Source organism: Phyllostomus hastatus, unplaced genomic scaffold (assembly GCF_019186645.2).
Source record: "Phyllostomus hastatus isolate PE091 unplaced genomic scaffold, TTU_PhHast_1.1 phas_contig_17, whole genome shotgun sequence".
In the NCBI taxonomy this organism is placed as follows: Eukaryota; Metazoa; Chordata; class Mammalia; order Chiroptera; family Phyllostomidae; genus Phyllostomus; species Phyllostomus hastatus.
In genome coordinates, this window is record NW_025333664.1 from 36,656,769 (window position 1) to 36,674,839 (window position 18,071).

General features: G+C 40.8%; 1 protein-coding gene and 1 pseudogene across 1 annotated transcript; one reads left to right on the plus strand and one right to left on the minus strand.

The window, feature by feature from the left end:
* Window positions 1–565: 565 nt before the first annotated feature.
* On the minus strand, window positions 566–2,408 carry LOC123814692 (annotated as a pseudogene).
* Window positions 2,409–6,942: 4,534 nt separating this feature from the next.
* OTOR (otoraplin) lies at window positions 6,943–9,428 on the plus strand. Its single transcript, XM_045833714.1, has 4 exons — window positions 6,943–7,057; window positions 7,446–7,585; window positions 8,502–8,612; window positions 9,405–9,428. Exons 1-4 carry the CDS (start codon window positions 6,943–6,945, stop codon window positions 9,426–9,428), a joined length of 390 nt encoding a protein of 129 aa, XP_045689670.1.
* The last annotated feature ends 8,643 nt before the right edge of the window (window positions 9,429–18,071 follow it).

Sequence of the window (18,071 nt, forward strand, 5' to 3'; positions counted from 1 at the left end):
ATTAAATTCAAATTTTGCTGATATCCCAGTAATGGCTCAAGAAACCAATTCAGGTGCATGTGTGGCATATAATTGTCATTTCTCTTTAGTCTCTTGTCATTCCCTAACCCTGTCCTTATCTTTCATGATCTTCCCCCCCACCTAGTCCCAGGTTCAGCTTTATTACCTAACCAGAATCCAGTCTCTGGAACATTAAAGCCAATTGTTCCAAAGTTCAATTAAAAATACAGCTTACAGCTCTGGCTGGTGTGGCTCAGTAGATTGAATGCCAGCCTGTGAATCAAAGGGAATTGAACCAGTTCAATTCCCAGTCAGGGTGCAAGCCTGGATTGCATGCCAGGTCCCCAGTAGGGGGCGCATGAGAGGCCACCACATTGATTCTCTCCCTCTCTTCCTTCTCTATAAAATCTTAAGAAAAAATGTCTTTACAAAAAATACAGTTTACAAATATTTAACTTCTGAAAAGCATTTCTAAGTTAAGAATGAAAAAAATATGTACATGATATATTATCAAATACAAGTTAGCTCCAAATTTCATCAGGTCATGCAAGTTCTTTAAGATTACTCAGCAAGATGCATTTGTATGGCAACAGATCATCTTGGGAGGGGATCTGGTGCTCAGTTGCTTGTTCTGGGCTCCCTGGAGCTCACTGAGCAATTTGGTGGTTTCTCCAAGTTTCCTCTGGACACTTCAGCTTCAAAGTCAAAAACTTCAACTGGAGCACTAAGTTTGCGAATGTTTCCAGTGCTGTGAGCCTGTCCTGACTAACAGAGTCTGACCACCTCCTGGGCTCTATTTCTGTAATCTCTGTTTCTTTAGCCATGTCGAGTGTCCTAATTTGGCCTTCATCTTTAGGTGATGATATCTTTAGCTCTTGCAAGATTCTAGAATGCCCTCCTTTCATTAAAAACATGCAGTAAACTATCTGCCATGACATAGGGGTAATCTTGGCATTGGCCAAAACTTCACAGACACTTAAATCGCTGGGGAGATCAGGATCTTTCTCATAGGTTGAATCGATCAAATCAGAATTTTCCTTGCTGATATTGGCAAATGTGGAGTCATTAATGTGACATGTAAGAAACGCAGGGCCTGTAATTCAAGTATGGCACCAGAGTTACTTTGTTCCTTTAATCTTCTTCAAAATGTTCCAGAGTATTCACTCCAGACTGAAGCCTTCCAGTGGCCATGCCCAGTCTCACAGGACAGTAGCGAGGTTTTCCTACAATGTGGTCCACAGGGTGCAGAAGTCCCAGCATCCTTGTTCCATCTGGTTTTCTTCTTTCAAATTCACACTATTAAGCTGCTGGGTCAGCTTCACTCAAGATTCCTTAATGATGCAGTCATTCTCTCTTTCTAAATTATTGCTTCTACTTTAATCTTCAAGCATGCCTTTCTTTTTTTGTTTTCCTTGTTGGGACTTTAAGACATGTTTCTCACTGGTGTTGCTAGAGTGCTCCCTTTCTGGAGGCCAGCAGCCGCCATCGTCCCTGCTCTGCAAGGTGTCTGTTCTGTCTTTCTGCCTTTGACTCTTCAGCAAGTCTGCCGTGAAGTCTATGTGCTGAATTTTCTCCTGACAGAATTTTCATTCCTGAGCACTATACCTTCTTTGCAGCTTTATAATAAATGGTCTCTGGTTTGTTGTAAAGCATAGCATTAGTACACAGAAATTGGAAGCTATCCTTTAGTTCTTCCATCCACTGGTAGTCATTGTTCTTGATCTTTTCTTTCATGGTACTAAAATCCATTGGGTGTTTAAAAATCACGGAGTAGCCAGGAGCAATAAAATCAGTCACAGGAAATAAAAAGAAAGCACTTCGGTCTTTTCTCTCCAACTGTCTCATTCGTTGATTCAAATCTTATTGAAGAGGTGTCTGCTCTAGTTCTTGTTTGGCTGAATAACTCACAGAGACTTTTCAAGACAGAAACCTAATCCTGCAGAGGCCTGGCACTGGTGGTCTTTTTGCCTCATTCTCAACAAGGTCCATTCTCACCTCTTTTTGTCTTCCTTCACGTGTCAGCGTTTTCTCCCCTTTTCTTCCTCTGGAAACTGCTTCTCACCTTTCTTTCTCTTTTCTAATTTCTGTCCTTGTGTTTGTCATGATCATTCTTGTCTTGGAAGAGGCTTGAGTCCTGCTGGAGCTGCAGGTGGAGAGCTCAGTGACTTTGTTCCCTCCCACTTGGAGGATCAGCTTCTAGGGGCTTCTCTACATACTCCTTGTAGAGGCAGGTGCTTTTTCGACTTGTGCTTCTTGCCCCCGTCTGACCAGTCCTGGTGCTGCCCTGTGTGCCAGGCCCAGGCCTTGCAGCACAGCTTTGGGTCAGAACCAGGTGAATGGAGGGTAAGAGCCGGATGCACAAGACACGCCCACTCCCACAAGATGCAGCTGGAGCCCCTCTTGATCATAATTTTATATAGAGATATCTATCATATCTGGGTATTTCTATACAATTATATTTAAACAATGAATTTACAACTGTACCTCTCGTTGCAATCCAACAAATTTATTCTAGTCTTCCTCATTTGCAACTTCACCAGTCCCATTAACCTTGATGCATATACTACCTACTTGCTCAAATCCCCCTGTATGTAATCCAACTTTAGAAAGCAAGTCTTTAGCCCTGGCTGGTATGGCTCAGTGGATTGAGTGTGGGCTGCGAACCAAAGTGTCGCAGGTTCGATTCCCAGTCAGGGTACATGCCTGGATTGCAGGCCATCACCCCCAGCACATTGACGTTTATCTCTCTCTCTCTATCTTCCTTCCTTCCCTCTCTAAAAAAAATAAATAAATAAAATATAAAAAAAAAAAGAAAGCAAGTCTTTAAGAGGGAGGAAGGGGAAGGAAAAAGGAGCTAACTATACTTTCAAGAAGACTTGATCAGGCTAGGCTCTTCAGACCTCCTTACCCATCTCTGGAATGGGAGCGTATGGAGGGAGTGGATGTTGGTGCCCATCTAAAACAGCGATTTTAACTTGTATGCCCTGGTACACTGGTTTGCCACAGGACTTTTTAAACATGCAACACCTGACTAGTCAGGAGCATTGACCTCTCTTTGCTTATTGTCAAATTAAAAAAGAAAAGGCCCTGGCTGGTGTTGCTCAGTGGATTGAGCATCAGCCTGAAAACCAAAATGTCACTGGTTTGATTCCCAGCCAGGGCACATGTCTGGGTTGTGGCCCAGAACCCAAGTTGGGGGCCTGCAAGAGGCAACCAATCAATACATCTCTCACACATCAATGTTTCTCTCCCTCTGTTTCCCCCTCCTTCCCCTCTCTCTAAAAATAAATTTTAAAAAGTGAAAACAGCTAACATAGAATAGAATCAAAATTATGACCTATTTTTTCTCAGATTGGCAAAAAATATATATTTTGGTGTGCCACAGAATTTTAGTAATTAGTTTATGTGTTCCATGAGAAGAAAAGAGTTGAAAATTGCTAATAGAATGTAATGGTTCTCAACTTTGAATTTAACTTTCAACTTTGGCTTCATATTAGAACCATCTGGGAAACACTTTCAAACATTTTCTAATCTACACTCCATATCAGTTAAATCCCACTCTAGGGGTGAAACCCAGTCATAAATATTTAATATTTTTAAGCTTCTGGGTGGTTTCAATGTGAGTCAAGTTTAAGAAAGAAACAACAAAGCAGTTTCTACCTTACAAACTATGTTATAATGATCAGATCATTATTTCAAACTGTTTTTCAAAGACAGTTTATTAATAAATAGACGATAGTGTAAAAATGGAAATCTGTGAGAGGCTCACATCTCTACTTCAAACTTCAAGGCTTAAAGTATTTACTGTTTGGGTATTTAACAAGCATTGTCTTTGAAAATGTATCCAACAAAGACCTAATAAAGAATGTGCAGCTCTGGCCAAAAATTTTTGTTTTATTTGATTTACCCTTGAGCAATACTTCTCAAACTCTAATGTTCATACAAACCCATTGCATATCTTATAACAGTGTAGATTCAGATTTAGCAAGTATGGGGTGGGATATGAGAGAATTTATAAAGTGACTCCGAAGTTATTGATATGAGGACCATGCTTTGGTGGCAAGACTCCTGAATCTCTACCCTAATAATTTAGTCAGTGGCATTAATTTGGAGGGAATAGGCCTCTTTATAAATATGAAAAAATCCAGGACTTTCACCCCCCAAAAATGGATATGTGCACATATACACCTAAGCATACTATTTCAGGGAAATCATGCATTTAGTCAATGAATACCAAGTATTTATTTATTCGTACCAAGTATTTTTTTGGATGCTAATTACAGAGTGATGGACAAGATAGACAAGATGCCCACCTCGTGGAGCATTGACTGTAGTGTTGGGGGACAAAATACCACCAAGTGAATAAACAAAGCATGTCCCGTAGTGATAAATGCCATAGGATAGCATCCATGGTCATGTGATGGATAGTCATGTGATTGGGATGGGAGAGTGCAGGAAGCGGTCTGGTAAAATGGTCTGTCTGTGGAGACATTTTGGCCAAGACCTGAATGCCAGTGTCTGGAATGAAAGCATCCCAGGCAATAAACTCAGAGAGTCTGAAGTGGAAATGAGCTCAGCATTTTCAAAAGACAGAGAGCAGCTGGTACAGCAGGCACAGAGCAGGTGAGGGAGACAATGACAGATGGTGACTCCAGAGGGGCAGAGCCAGATCACTCAGAGCCTTGTAGGTGACAAGGAGCCTGCTTCCACCCCACCCACTGGCCCAAACCTATTTTTACACCCCAAGAGAGCCAAAGTCTCCATTTTAACAACTCCAGATGGAGATGCTAATTTAAAAACAAGAAAAAAATGTCTTTTGGCAATGAAAGGCTCAGAGAACATATCTGAAAACCCAGAGGAAGGAAGGTAAGCATGCTCAGAACAAAGCCATTTTCTGGACCCCCAGATAGCTGTCAGGCACAACTGCTTGTTGAATGATTGCAAGTTTAAGTTCCTGTTTGTGAGCAAAATTTTACAAACAGTCTTCTAGTTGTCATCCTGACTCTGTCCATTACAGAATGCTAGGACATCCCAGATCTGCCAAGGATGCTTTCAGAAAGCTTGACATCTCTCTTCTTCACTTCTTCACCACCAAATGGCCAATAATGGCTTTGTGTTCTCATCAGCCTTACTTTGCTGAGTTGTGAGAGCTTGAGAGTGGCTTTGTTCAACATTTCACCTTCTTTAGGAAGTACCATGAGACAATCTGACTTTACACAGTCTTCTTTTCTTAAAGTGCCTCTTAAATGACAATTGTCTTTTAACTCTCCTGTGTTGATGGCTGGCTTGAGACTATAACAGTTTGTAAAACAGCTGCGTCATCAGGATTAAGAAGATTTAATTAGTACTTTACTTTTTCCAGAGATCCTCTTAGATCCCTAGATTATAGGAAGGAAAATGCACTGGCATTTTGAGTTCTAATTTATTCTTTTCTTGAAGTGAAGCTGAAAATAAAGGATTTAAAATCCTAATTCTAATTTAATAGCAGATGAATGGAAACAGCACTGAACTGCAATCCCATTGGGCAACCTTTAGATTAGGTGGTTGAGAAAGGTGGCTCTGGCCTTTGCTGGGCCTCGGTTTCTTCACCCACAATGAAGATGTTTAAATTAAATAAGGTTCCAAACCAGGGCCAGCAATATAAAGATCCTCCCTTGAAAATAACACCCTTGTGCCCATACACAAAGCGTAAAACTTTATTACACACACACATCCCCCAATCAGCTTTTAAAATTATACTGTAAGTATATTTTGCTTTACCAGTGTCTCCCTTGGAAACTGTTTTGTACAATACAAAATTACTTTGTAAATTGGATACTTGGCCCTCATTTTGTGAGGTGACTGCATTTAGGGGGCAGGAGGGAAAGGCACTGCTTTGAAACCTCATTGTTCTCCAAATGGATGGGGTATCTGACAGGGTCTTCTAGAAGACTATGGGGGCACCTTATGAAAGAGATGTCAGCCCCAAACACTCTGTAAAAAGTAGCATCTTATTGTATGTCATTCTTAGTAGAAAGTAAATCTGTGAGACTAGGGCCTTTTTCACTGCTATGTCTCTAGTGCCTACAATAGTGCCTGGCACATAGTAGATGTTCAGTAAATATTTGTCAAATAGATGGAGCCAGGTGAATAGATGAAACACTAATGTGCTTCGACTTTGGTGGCTCCTAGCAGTGCCACACATTCCATGAGAAAGATGCCCAGGAGCAGAGAAGGGGTAGAGCTGTTATCACAAACCTCCAGCTTTATTCCCTTCTCTAGGATTTATTATCCTTGAACATTTTGAGACTGAATTTCAGATAAAGTAGATGGAGAAAAGATTGTTCCATTTTTTCCCCAGCCCACCTATTCCTTCCTTCCCCATTAGTAGGGTCTGAATATGAGTCAAATGTTACAACCCATGTCGGCTCCAAGACAGAAGTGATTTCTAAGAATCCTATTATGAATGAATTGTAAACTTAAGCACCCTTTGTTTATCTATTATATAAATCCAGATATTTAAATAGATTTGCTTAAATCAAAATCATTTGTACTAAAGATATAGATCTCACATTTCAACAGATTCCTACAGTTGGCACATTTTTGCTCATAAGTTGAAAGAACATGATAGTTGAAGTAAAACTTATTTTTTAAAGATTTAAAAATTCTTATAGTTCTTTCAACAAGGCTATGTTCATGCAATAAATCACAGCTAAAGTGGCTTCAACAATGGTGGACCATTTGGAAATCATTTGTGTAAAAAAATACATAGAATTTGAGTGTCTTTGGAAAATCAGATGCTAAATAGCCCCTGGAGCCCAGTAGCTGCTATGAAAGCAGAGGCACCTTCCCATTGGCTGTGGGATTTACCCAGATGTCTGGCTTTCACATAAAAGACAGAAATCATTGAAGTCAGCTTCCACTTCCACTCAAAGGGTGATAGTATAAACAGCAGAAAAGAATATGGCAAGACTATTGTTACTTTTCCTTCCAGGTCTTGTGGTCATAGGCACCGTGCATGGAATATTTATGGACAGACTCGCTTCCAAGAAACTCTGTGCAGATGACGAGTGTGTCTGTAAGGACTTTTAAAATGCCTTTTATTATCTTTATATTAAATAATTGAAAAACTATCCACTAACAGCATAAAATCTAATTGTTCTTTGAAGCAAAACTTCTCTAATGTGTATGTGATTGGCATTGTCTCCTCTGGTCTGTACCTTTAGAGTGCTACCAAAGAAGATTCACTTGGCTAAAATTCTGTTGGATGCAGTTTTAATGCTTTGGATTTCTTACTCTGTTTGAACTGAACAGGAGCTGTGAATGGGGTGGTATTAGTCACTCTGATTTCCTAGTTTTCTGATCTGTTCTGCCTTTTTACTGTTTTAAAATCCAAGGACCCTAAATAAGGTAACCAATGTTAACAAATAATATTAACCAATAATTCAATGTATTTTTTCTTTCAGATACTATTTCTCTGGCCAGAGCTCAAGAAGATTATAATGCCCCAGACTGTAGATTCATTAATTTTAAAAAAGGGCAACAGATCTATGTTTACTCAAAGCTGGTAAAAGAAAATGAAGCTGGAGAATTTTGGGCTGGCAGTGTAAGATGAGACTATTAAAAATATACACACATTTTGATATATGTTGCTCATAATTTTTTCCTATTAACTATTATCTTCAATGCATTTTAATGTTTAAAACTAGCTGTTATGAACAATATAAAGATTGTAGATTCAAGTACAAAATTCATATATATTTGCCTTTATTGCATTTTGAAGAAACGATGAAATTTTTATAACTCAAATATAGGTTTATGTGATGTTTTGGCAAAAATAAAACTAGTGAAGTTCATGGGAACTTTAACATCCCAAAGAGTCTGAAACTTAAACAAAACTGTTTGATCGGATTTGCCAAATAAAGGCATGTATATTGGCAGTCAGTCTATGTTTCAATATTTTAAATGGAACTTTAGCCCTCCTCTTTAATTCCAAAGAGTCTGGGTTTTTGTCTGTTTTTGTTTTAAGCTAAAATGTGTAGGATGGGCCTTGGGGAGGAATGAAACAAGACTCATTTACTGTCCTCCTCTGAAGGGCCACAGTTAGAATCTCAAGTAATGAAAAGATAATCTTAAATTCACTCAACTATTTATTCATTTAAATTTTTAAAAACTGAAAAATATGAGTCTTTTAAAATCAAAGTGCTGATTTACTTTTAAAAGTTTACTGTCTATTTACTTCTGGTCCCAAAAAGATTTCAGGCAGCTCACAAGATTGCATAAAATAAGGGGTCACTGGAGCAGTGAAGGCAGTGACAGGAGAACGGACACAGAGTTTCAGTGGGTTGGCTAAGCTGCTGTAAGTGAACTACAAATTTCGATGTGAGCCTCCCCAATCCAGAGTGAAAAGCGAGACTTTGGCAGTTACGTTATTCTTATTAACAGCAAAGCGGGTGCCTGGGTGTTTCTCAAAGAGGACTCACATCAGCCTTCCCCTGACTGTTGCGCTTCCGGATACTCAGGTGTACAGCGATCGCCAGGAGGATGAGATGGGAACAGTGGGTTATTTCCCCAGAAACCTGGTTGAGGAGCAGCATGTGTACCAGGAAGCCACCAAGGAAGTCCCAACCACAGTAAGTGTCCCAGAGGTGGCCAGAGAAATATTCAGTTCTTGCGGTGATGTAGGCTGGTTTTAAAATGTGTCATGTAATTTAGTAGATAGAAGATATATGAGGCAAAGCCCCTAACTTTCAGTGGTGGCTTCTGAGACAGTGAAGCTTGGGAGAGCATTCATACTTACTATCAATGTTGAAAGAGAACTGAACTTTCTCCATTGACTCCCCCTGCTTTTAGATGAAAGTTATTTATGTCAAAGAAAGAAAGCAAAATAGTATTATCTCACACTGATGGTTACACACTTGTTTGCTAAAGACTTGGGCTGGGAAAAAATAACAATTGTATTTAATAAAATCCAAGCATGTGGAAAAATTTTGAATGCCATATTTTTGTGGTAGATAAGACTCCACTTATGTACGAAAAATATTACACTCTTTCCAATGCCCTTGGGATCATGTACACCAAAAACAGAAATAAAAGATCTCCTTTGAGCTACTGTGTAAGGTGATCGGTCATTTTGAAGCTGTTCTCCTGGAGCTAATTTGCCCAACCTCCACAAATGGGACTCACTTATCATCACTTCTTAACATTGCACTTGAATGTGTCAACCATAAATTAAAAGTGTATTTGAGAGCCTTCATTTTAAATAACTTTTATTTAAAGTGATAATTATGTCATAATTGTTGGGTTTTACTTATTTTAAATCCAAATTAACCTTTGATTACATATGATTTTAAATAAAGAAACTACATCTGTTTTCTGACCCTGCCTGTTCAGTTCAATCTCTTTTTCCTTTTTTTCTCTCCCAGGATATTGACTTTTTCTGCGAGTAAGAAATAAGACAAATCTGCAGATAGAAAGAAAATACCAAGATCAAGAACAAAGCAGAAAAAAAAAACACCCAAATATGTGTCCCTTATTTCTGACTTTTGTCTCCAGGGTTTATTACCTTACAGGAGGGCTGGGGTTTGGGGCTGGAGGTGACATAGAAGGAAGGAAGGTCTTCATTTCAATCTCCTTTTCTGCTGGCCTGGTTGTCAGTGCATTGTTTGACTCAAAAGGGTGATGGAAAGCTAAGAATTCTTTTTCAGCCTTCTCTTACAGGGGGATGCATATAGAAGATGGTTTATTTGTAGCTATTTCTAAATAGTAATTCCTCCAAGCTCTTTGGCTTTCTGTATAAACTTGGTGAATCATATAGTTCTTCCCTTTGACATGATGTTTTCTACTTGTTTGTCTCTCTGGAAAATTGGAGTGTCATCATGTACCTGAAGGGACTGTATCATCAAAGAGTATTCTAGGATTGTTGTTACTTTTGATATTTGATGACTTTGGGATGTGAAGCTGTTGGGGAGGCAATACTATTTGGAAACACAGATGTTTGGACTATGCTTTTAAATTTCTCTTTTAAAAAAGTCTCAGAAATTATTTCAATTGAATAATTTTACCCTTTAAATGATCAATTTACTTCTCTCCAAATTTTAAATAAGTATGTGTATATATAGTGGAGATGATACAGTATATTAAATATTTTTAATGAAATAGTTTCCACTTAATATGTGCTATCACTTCAAGTGAAAAGACACAAAAAAGTCAGTGGATTGTTTTCTCTACTTCCATTTCAACTTTGATTTTCCTCTTCCTGTGCAAATTCCCCCAGTCAAGGATGATGTGTCAAGAAATTCCAGTGAGGGATGTAGGTTTGGTGGTTCCAATGGACCCTAAGTTTTTCTATATTTAACTGTAAATCTTCTTTGATTTTGTATTACTAATGTAATTCTCTTGATGTAGTACTGAGTTTTGTTTGTTTATTTACAAGTAATTAAAATGCCTGTACTAGACTAAAAAAAGTTAACAATTTCTGAGTTCATTTTTTTAAACTATTTTACCTTGGGAGGGGGTGCTTGGGATGGGGTTTGTTCCTCAATTTTTTGTGGTCTGGTCATCCCACAAGCCTGAAGAAGAGGCCATTTAAGGCAAGTTGGAGACTTGGACTCCAGGTCATTTTTATCTATGTATATTGTGATGTTGGGTGAATATGTTTTTGCCAGATTCTTAAATTCAGTCAAGTAAATGATACAAAAAAGAAAGGCCTTAAAAAAACCCCTCAAACTCACTAGTTTATTTGTTTCTATGTCACTTTATTCCATTAAAAGTCTCAGGCAGTATGTCGGGCTTGCAATACACTTTTAAGGTAAGAGGTGTTTATTCTACCTATGTTTCTGTCTCTCATTCCTAGCTCCCCACATTCCAGATTCCCCATCACCCCTTGAGACACCCAGGAGCCCCATTGTGCTCTCAATCTGCCCAGCAGCCCCCATCTGTCTGGCTTTGTGCATCCAGCCTCACTCCCTAAGCATAGGCCTTCCAATGGCAGGTTCCCTCCTTGTCCCAGTCAGCTCCTACCCATCAGAACTGATATCTAACTAGAGAAAAGAGTGCTGAGTGGTGGAGGGTGAGGGTTTGGTGGGGGGCAATGAATCCTCTGAGACCCATTCCTACTTGGGGAATTTTCCTTCCTTTCTTCCCACTAAGACCAAGGACATGTTAACAACTCTAAGAGGCTGGGAACCACTGACATTGTTGGTTCACAACCCCAGGAGTTCCCTGGGTTAACCTGAAACTGGCTCCTGTACCTAGAGGGCAAGGAGAGCAGGAAGAAAGAGGCAGGTCACTCCACATTGGTAGATGGCAGTTTAAGAAGCAAGGGAACTTGCCTACAAGTGACTGAGTTCAGCAGCAGTTTTTGTGCAATAAAGCTTTATAAAACCCTAGCATATTTCATACGCTGAGGAGAAAGGGAAGTAGAAGGTGTCAGTGCCTTTAGCATCGCTCACCCTTGACCCAAGGTAAATGTGGCCATTTATTGCATGTTTTTGGTTGAGAAGACACTCGTGTCCTCATGGATCTGATTCAGTACAGGAAAATATTAAGCTCATTTGTGTAATATTTAAGCAAACTTCTGGAGGGAGTGAGTATTTCAGCTCTGAGTGGAGAGAAGAAATAGGAGCTAGCTCTGGGAAGAAAATCTCATTTCTTCAACCTTCAGCTTGCATCTATCTGAAATGGTAAAAAAAAGACAGAGAGAGAGAGAGAGAAATTACACAAGCTAATAGTATTTCACATTCAACCCTTGAAATGCAATTTTCGTGACATAATGTCTTCGTAGTTGTGTCCCCTACAAATACCAGGGTATATCAGTAATTCAATCAGCAAATGTCATATTGATCCACATGCTTTATATAACTACCCTCTAACCCATCATTAACAGAGACAGAGAATGCTCCCCAACCCATGATTTAAATATTTTTCTAGTGGAAATGACTTTTCTGTCAAACATGAGCAATTGTTTTAATCATTTTTTCAAGCAAATGCTGTGCTAAAGCCAGTGTGTTTAGGAGGTAAAAAATGACTAACATCTTACCCTCCTTTCCCACAGCTCATCTCTTGTTGAGCTCCCTCTTCCCTTTTCCTATTTGCTTCAACATGTGAATTTATTCTGGATAAATGAACCAGTGGAGTTGAGCATGTTAATTTGTTTGAGCAATCCCATGTCAAGGTGGAAAAAAAACCCCTCAAAGCTTTTCTCCCTGCTCCTTCTCCTCTCCTCTGCCCTTCTGGCCCTAAAATGATTTAAGTGCCTTTTCATCTGCTTCTAGATTTTTTGAGTCTTAAGGTACTACTTTTAACTCCACCACCAATGGAGTTACAGACAAAGCTCGAGATTTGACTTCCAAGGACCACAGGCAGACACATTGGTTCCTGGGAATCAGCCTCAGCCACCTCAGAGGGTCGGTAGACAGAATGGGTCAGCTGTACAGACTCACAATGCTGGTCTGCCTGACAGAAAAGGCAGGAGCTCTTGGGCTATGCTAGGTAACTTGTGTTCCCAAATCCTTCTAGTATCTGAAGCAGGCAGGTAGGTAGATGATCGTGGGGAAAAGGAACCAATGATTTCTGAGCATGAACTGTAAACCAGTATCTTAGATGAGGTTCACCAGAAGCAGATCTTGAGATGAAGATTTAGGGCACAGAGATTTATAGAATGATTCCCAGGGAAAACAGGGAGGGTGAGAAGAGCGGCAGAACAGGTCAATAAGGGTGCAACCCTGCGGTGCTGGTTTCTGTCTGATCCCACCAGGGCCTCAGGGTTGCAGTAAGTTACACCTCAGAAACTGCCTGGCCAGAGTTAAAAAAGCTGAGCTTCTTCTGGCCTGTTGGGCATTGATTAAGGGTAGTCAGGGGGGAACATCATCTCCAAAAAATTCTGGCCTGCTCTGTATATGGGCAAAGTGGATTCAAGTTGGCTGTAAGTACTGAGGGTGCATGACAACATTGAAAGGACATTCAAGAGCACTTGTGGGGAGCATTGCACAAAGTGCTTTTCATTTCATCTCTTCCCAGAATTCTGTGAGCATGCATGATCCCCTACCATAACCTTCATAGGACAAGTGGAGGCTAATCTGGTCTCAGTTTTTCTCTACATTAGCTTCCAGGCGCCCTGAAACTGGGATGTGAAAGTCAGCTGTAGTGAGAAACTTTGGTAGGACCAGGGTGACATCCAGTGGTGAGCTTGCAAACTGACACACAGAGAGACATTTCTAAACTTGAGTCAGCAGCCCAGGGTGTGGGCATCTTTCACAGCATTTAGAATCAACATCAGGGCCACCCACTCAGATGGACTCTACATACTTCACTCCTCCCCTACAGCACACATAGTCCTAACATGTGCTTGTCCCATGGCATAGAGAGGGAAGTTAATGTGCCTTCATTGCTGACTTTAAAATAAATTCAAATGATTTGAAAATTTGCACATTAGGGGAAGGCTAACATTTCACTTTCAGATCTGTTATGCATATTTGCCTTGGATATGGAGCCTGAAGAATTCATAGATTATTTTAGATGATTTCACCCATTTAGAGAAAAGCAGCAATAGCACCTTGAGCTCAGAGAATTGAACGTTCTCTAGAGAACAATTAGTATGACCCCCAGCCCTCTCCAGGGGTGTTATGGGGTAGCTGAAAGGCACAGGACTCATTGTACCAGATCACTTACTTATAAAGTGTGGGAGCAGGGATCTGCAGCTAAACAAGCTGGCTTTAAGATCACAAGCTCTTCATGACAATGTGCTGGGATGGGATTAAAGAAAAGCAAGTCTGGGTTTCTACTTCATCCATCCAACAGCCTATTGCTATATGGCAGGGGTCCCCAATCTCCAGGCCATGGACCAGTACTGGTCAGGGCCTGTTAGGAACCAGGCTGCACAGCAAGAGGTGAGCTTGAATGTAATGTGCTTGAATCATCCTCAAACCATCCCACCACCCCAGCCTGTAGAAAAATTGTCTTCCATGAAATCTGTCCCTGGTGCCAAAAAGGTTGGGGACTGCTTGTTTATGGGGGCAGTTTTGACCTCATTAGCCGCCTCCTTCTGAGGACATTTGGACATGTCTGTAGACAGATTTTATTGTCACAATGGAGAGGGACAGTACTGGTAGATACCCTATGGCACACAAGAGAGCTCCTGACCAAGAATGATCCAGACCCCAATGTCGGTACTGTCCAGGTTGGGAAAGCCTATTCTCTAAAGGGTGATATTAATTAGTGGGTAAACTTTGAAAGAATGATAAATGATAGAAAGGTCAAAGCAATTACATGGCTGTGTGTTTGTTCTCAAGTCCAATCAGGAGTGTATTTTAAAAAAATGAACCATTAGGTAGAGCTGGACACCTGAAAAATATGTTTGTGCAGGTTTATCTCTTTTTTTTTAGATTTTTATTTGTTAATTTTTAGAGGGGAAGGGAAGGAGAAAAAAAGAGAAAGAAACATCAATCTGTGGTTGCCTCTCACATGGCCCTCACTGGGGACCTGGCCTGCAACCGAGGAATGTACCCTGACTGGGAATCGAACCAGCGAACCTTTGGTTTGCAGGTCCATTCTCAGTCCGCTAAGCTATACCAGCCAGAGCAATTTCATCTTGACTCACATATACCACACCTTCTGTGCTATGACTGAACACAGAGAGCACCTCCATTTTGCAAATGAGCACTGGCAATTCTTTTTCTTTAGGAGTGAAAACGTGGCCCTTTTGCTTCCTGCTCTAGTTGTGTATGCTCTCAATCCAGAAGTAACATTTCACTGAATGCCCTTCATCAGCTCCAGGAGGGCTCAAGGCTCATGAAGGGCTGACACAGGACAGGTGGAAGGCTATTTGCATTTCTTCCCACATCCTGCTTCTGTTTTCAGTCTCCTCTAGGAGACTGCTTAATTGTTTTCCAAATACCTATGATGTCCTCCTAGCTTTATAGCTTCTTCTAGAAGATGATTATAATGTCCTATTATTTTTCAAGAAAACGTAGTGCTTTTTCCCCAGTGAGTAATGTATGCACTGTCAATATCAATAGCTCCAGCTGTCTTTATTCCACATGGATCTATGGCTCCTTTATTTCCCCTCCTGTGCTATCATTATCTCAGTTAACAGTTGTATTTATGGCCTCTGTACATTTGTGGATACAATTAAAATTTAAATACTGCACATTCAGCCCAATGTTGACATTTCTCATTCCTTAGAGGCAGAATTTACTTAAACTTTAGTAACTAAATGTGTTGGGAACCACCCTGTCTGGTTTCAGAAACAATAACCCCTCCTGGCTAAGGCTGAATAAAAAGACCTTGGGACCATAAGCCACTCAGGAGACAAAGCTTATCTTCGTTGCATGGACAACACCTCTTCCCCTTTTTACCTCACCCTGCTTGGCCCCAGGCAGATGACTAATTAGCCAATGATGGGTAAGATTCTTCAAAGGAGAGATGACCTAAAACAGGCATGGTCACAAAGGGGCCCTCAGGGAAGGATTTGGGGGCTACTGAAAAAAGAGGTGATTGACCCTTGCCCCTCAGCTTTGACATGGCCTGAGTCCTCATTCTGTCTGCTAGAAGTCTCCTAATCTCTTCGCTGCCTTACTTCCCCTTCTTGACTTAAGCCTGAAACAATGCCTTAAGCCTGAAACAATGCTGGTGGTGGGCATGACCCTGTTCTGGAAAGGGTGGGTTCCATGGGGCAATCAGGCCTAAGAAAGAGTGCACAAAATCCTATGAAACCTACTTTGCTAATACCTTCAATTTAAATGATAATAGTTCAAGCAGGAAATGAGTTTGCTCCCCAAAGTTTTATGGCCCTTCAGCTATCTTACGTTGACTCAGAATCAGCTCTCAGAGTTCTTTGAATGTTATCTATTGTTGGATCATTACCGTCTGACAATGATTGATGAACTTTACATATACGTCCTGTATTCCTATGCAAATTGAACCCAATAAAAGTCTGTCAAGTCAAGGGTCCGGGTGTTATCCTCTTGAGAGGGTGGCCATGCCATCCCTTTTTCTCCACAGGACTCAGTAGTCCATGTGAATTTGTCTCATCTCATCCACAATGCTGTGGACACTGCGGGCCAGTATCCGCATCATAAATGCGCAATGCACTTTTCCATGTATACTTAAGTTCTGAGACAGGGAGAACAATATCATGCAGTTCTCACCTATTAGCACTGTGGGTTTGTTTGAAAGAGATATGTAATTCAAGACTGTTAGGTCGGAGTCACTCAAGAAACCAGATGGATGCAAGCTAAAAAGCAGGGTTTATTAGTGGGGGATAAGAAGGAAAGTGGAGCCAACCTAGGGAGGTTGGGGAGCCAACCAAGGGAGGTTAAGACTTGCTCAGTTGTTCTTAAGGCAGGGATTTTAAGCACAAAAACCCTCAAAGGGTAACTGGTTGGGGTGTCAGAGTCTGAGTGGCTAGAGCTGGTTGCTCGGTGCCATTTCTGCTGACCATTGTTCTTGATGCATCTTGTTAGGCTCAGGTTAAAGCTGCATCCTGTTATGCCAGATAGGATGACCCCAGACTCCAATCTTAGCTGGGCATCTGTTTGTCTTGGGTAGGGTCGGCAGGCAGTTTCCCAGGCTACAGTTTCCCATAGTACAGTTTTCCCACCTGGTGATTTTCCATTCCCCATAGGCCTACCTAAGTCTGTCAGAGACCTAAAGTCTAACTTGAATTTTGTTACTTTATCTTATAGTAGAAGTAAAAATGAATGTAGATTTTTGAATGATACCTAACTTAACTGTGGCTTGTTATGGTTCATAAGCTTCAATAAGTCTTGAAAATTTATTTTTTGAAATTGCTACTGAATTTCAGTTTACAAAAAGGAAAATATTTCTACCCTCAAGTGACATGGTATTACATTTTTCAAAATGAACAATCTGAGCAACAGGAAGGTAAAAGATGGCTAGGATGTACACTAGAGGTCAGAATTTGGGTTTACATACTCCAAATTCTACACTCTCATTTTCTCATTCCTTCTCCTCTCCTGAGATGCCTGAAAAGAGAGGGGAGAATCCACACAGCACAAAAATCAACTGAGTTGCAATACATCAGCTTAATTAACCACCAGGCAAGCATCCAAGAATGCCCCTACCTCCTCAAATGGGGCTTTTGAGGCATAGGCTGGATTGGAGAGTGTGATTCAGACTGGGAAATCTGCTTAAGGTTTCTTAGTTCCTACTTCCTTGAATCTTGGTAACCTGGGTCTGTAGCACAGGGTTCAATAGCCAGGTGGACAAAGAGCTTAGCACACTCAGCTACAGAGGAGAAATTATAACAGAGAGGAAGAAGAGCAGATGATCCTGAAATCCAGTGTATGATGCTTACATCTCTTTGTCTGATGACATTTATAGTCCCTGGAGTTTTCTCTACTCTTCCAGGGCAGTCTGGGAGCAGCCAGAAATTACCATCTCCTGAGAGAAGCCCTTAACCAATGACTGATAGAGTTGGTGTTTAATACATCAGCACCTTCACCCTGGGAGGGGTTAACTCTTAGGTCTACACTGTCTCCCAGAAATCCCAAGTGAAACTGTAACCAGAAAAGACACCGGCATTCAGGCTGCCTGTCACTACCAAATCCAATAAGCAATGACAGTGATTGAATCTTTTATAGGCACTTTATTCAGATGGCTGGCGATCCGAGAAGATGGCGGGTTCATACCCTAACAAACCATCTTGCTCTCTCTTTCCCAGCCAGATCTTTTATATGGGGGTTGGGGGAAGGCAAAAAGGAGTTAGTGAGAGTCTTTGCAATTCCAAGGGGAGGGGTAGTCGCCTGGTAGGGATGTCTCCAGGTGGTATCTTTAGCCAGCACTCCTGAAGGTCAGTTTTTCTTTTTTCCTCAGGCGCCAGATGGGCCTTATCTGTAGTTTCTGAAACAAAAAGCTTAACATACACATTACTTGCTAGATTTATGGCTATTTACCTTAAGCTAAAATTTTCCAAGTTTTGAGTCCCCTATCAAAACTGAGCTTCAGGTGTCTTTCTGGATAACACACATTTTGTGGCTGTCTCTCTTCCCTACCTCACTTTCCCATTGCCCCAGGATGTTCTCCAGAATCACCACCCAAAGAAATTACCTCTACTCATATGTGTTCAGGGT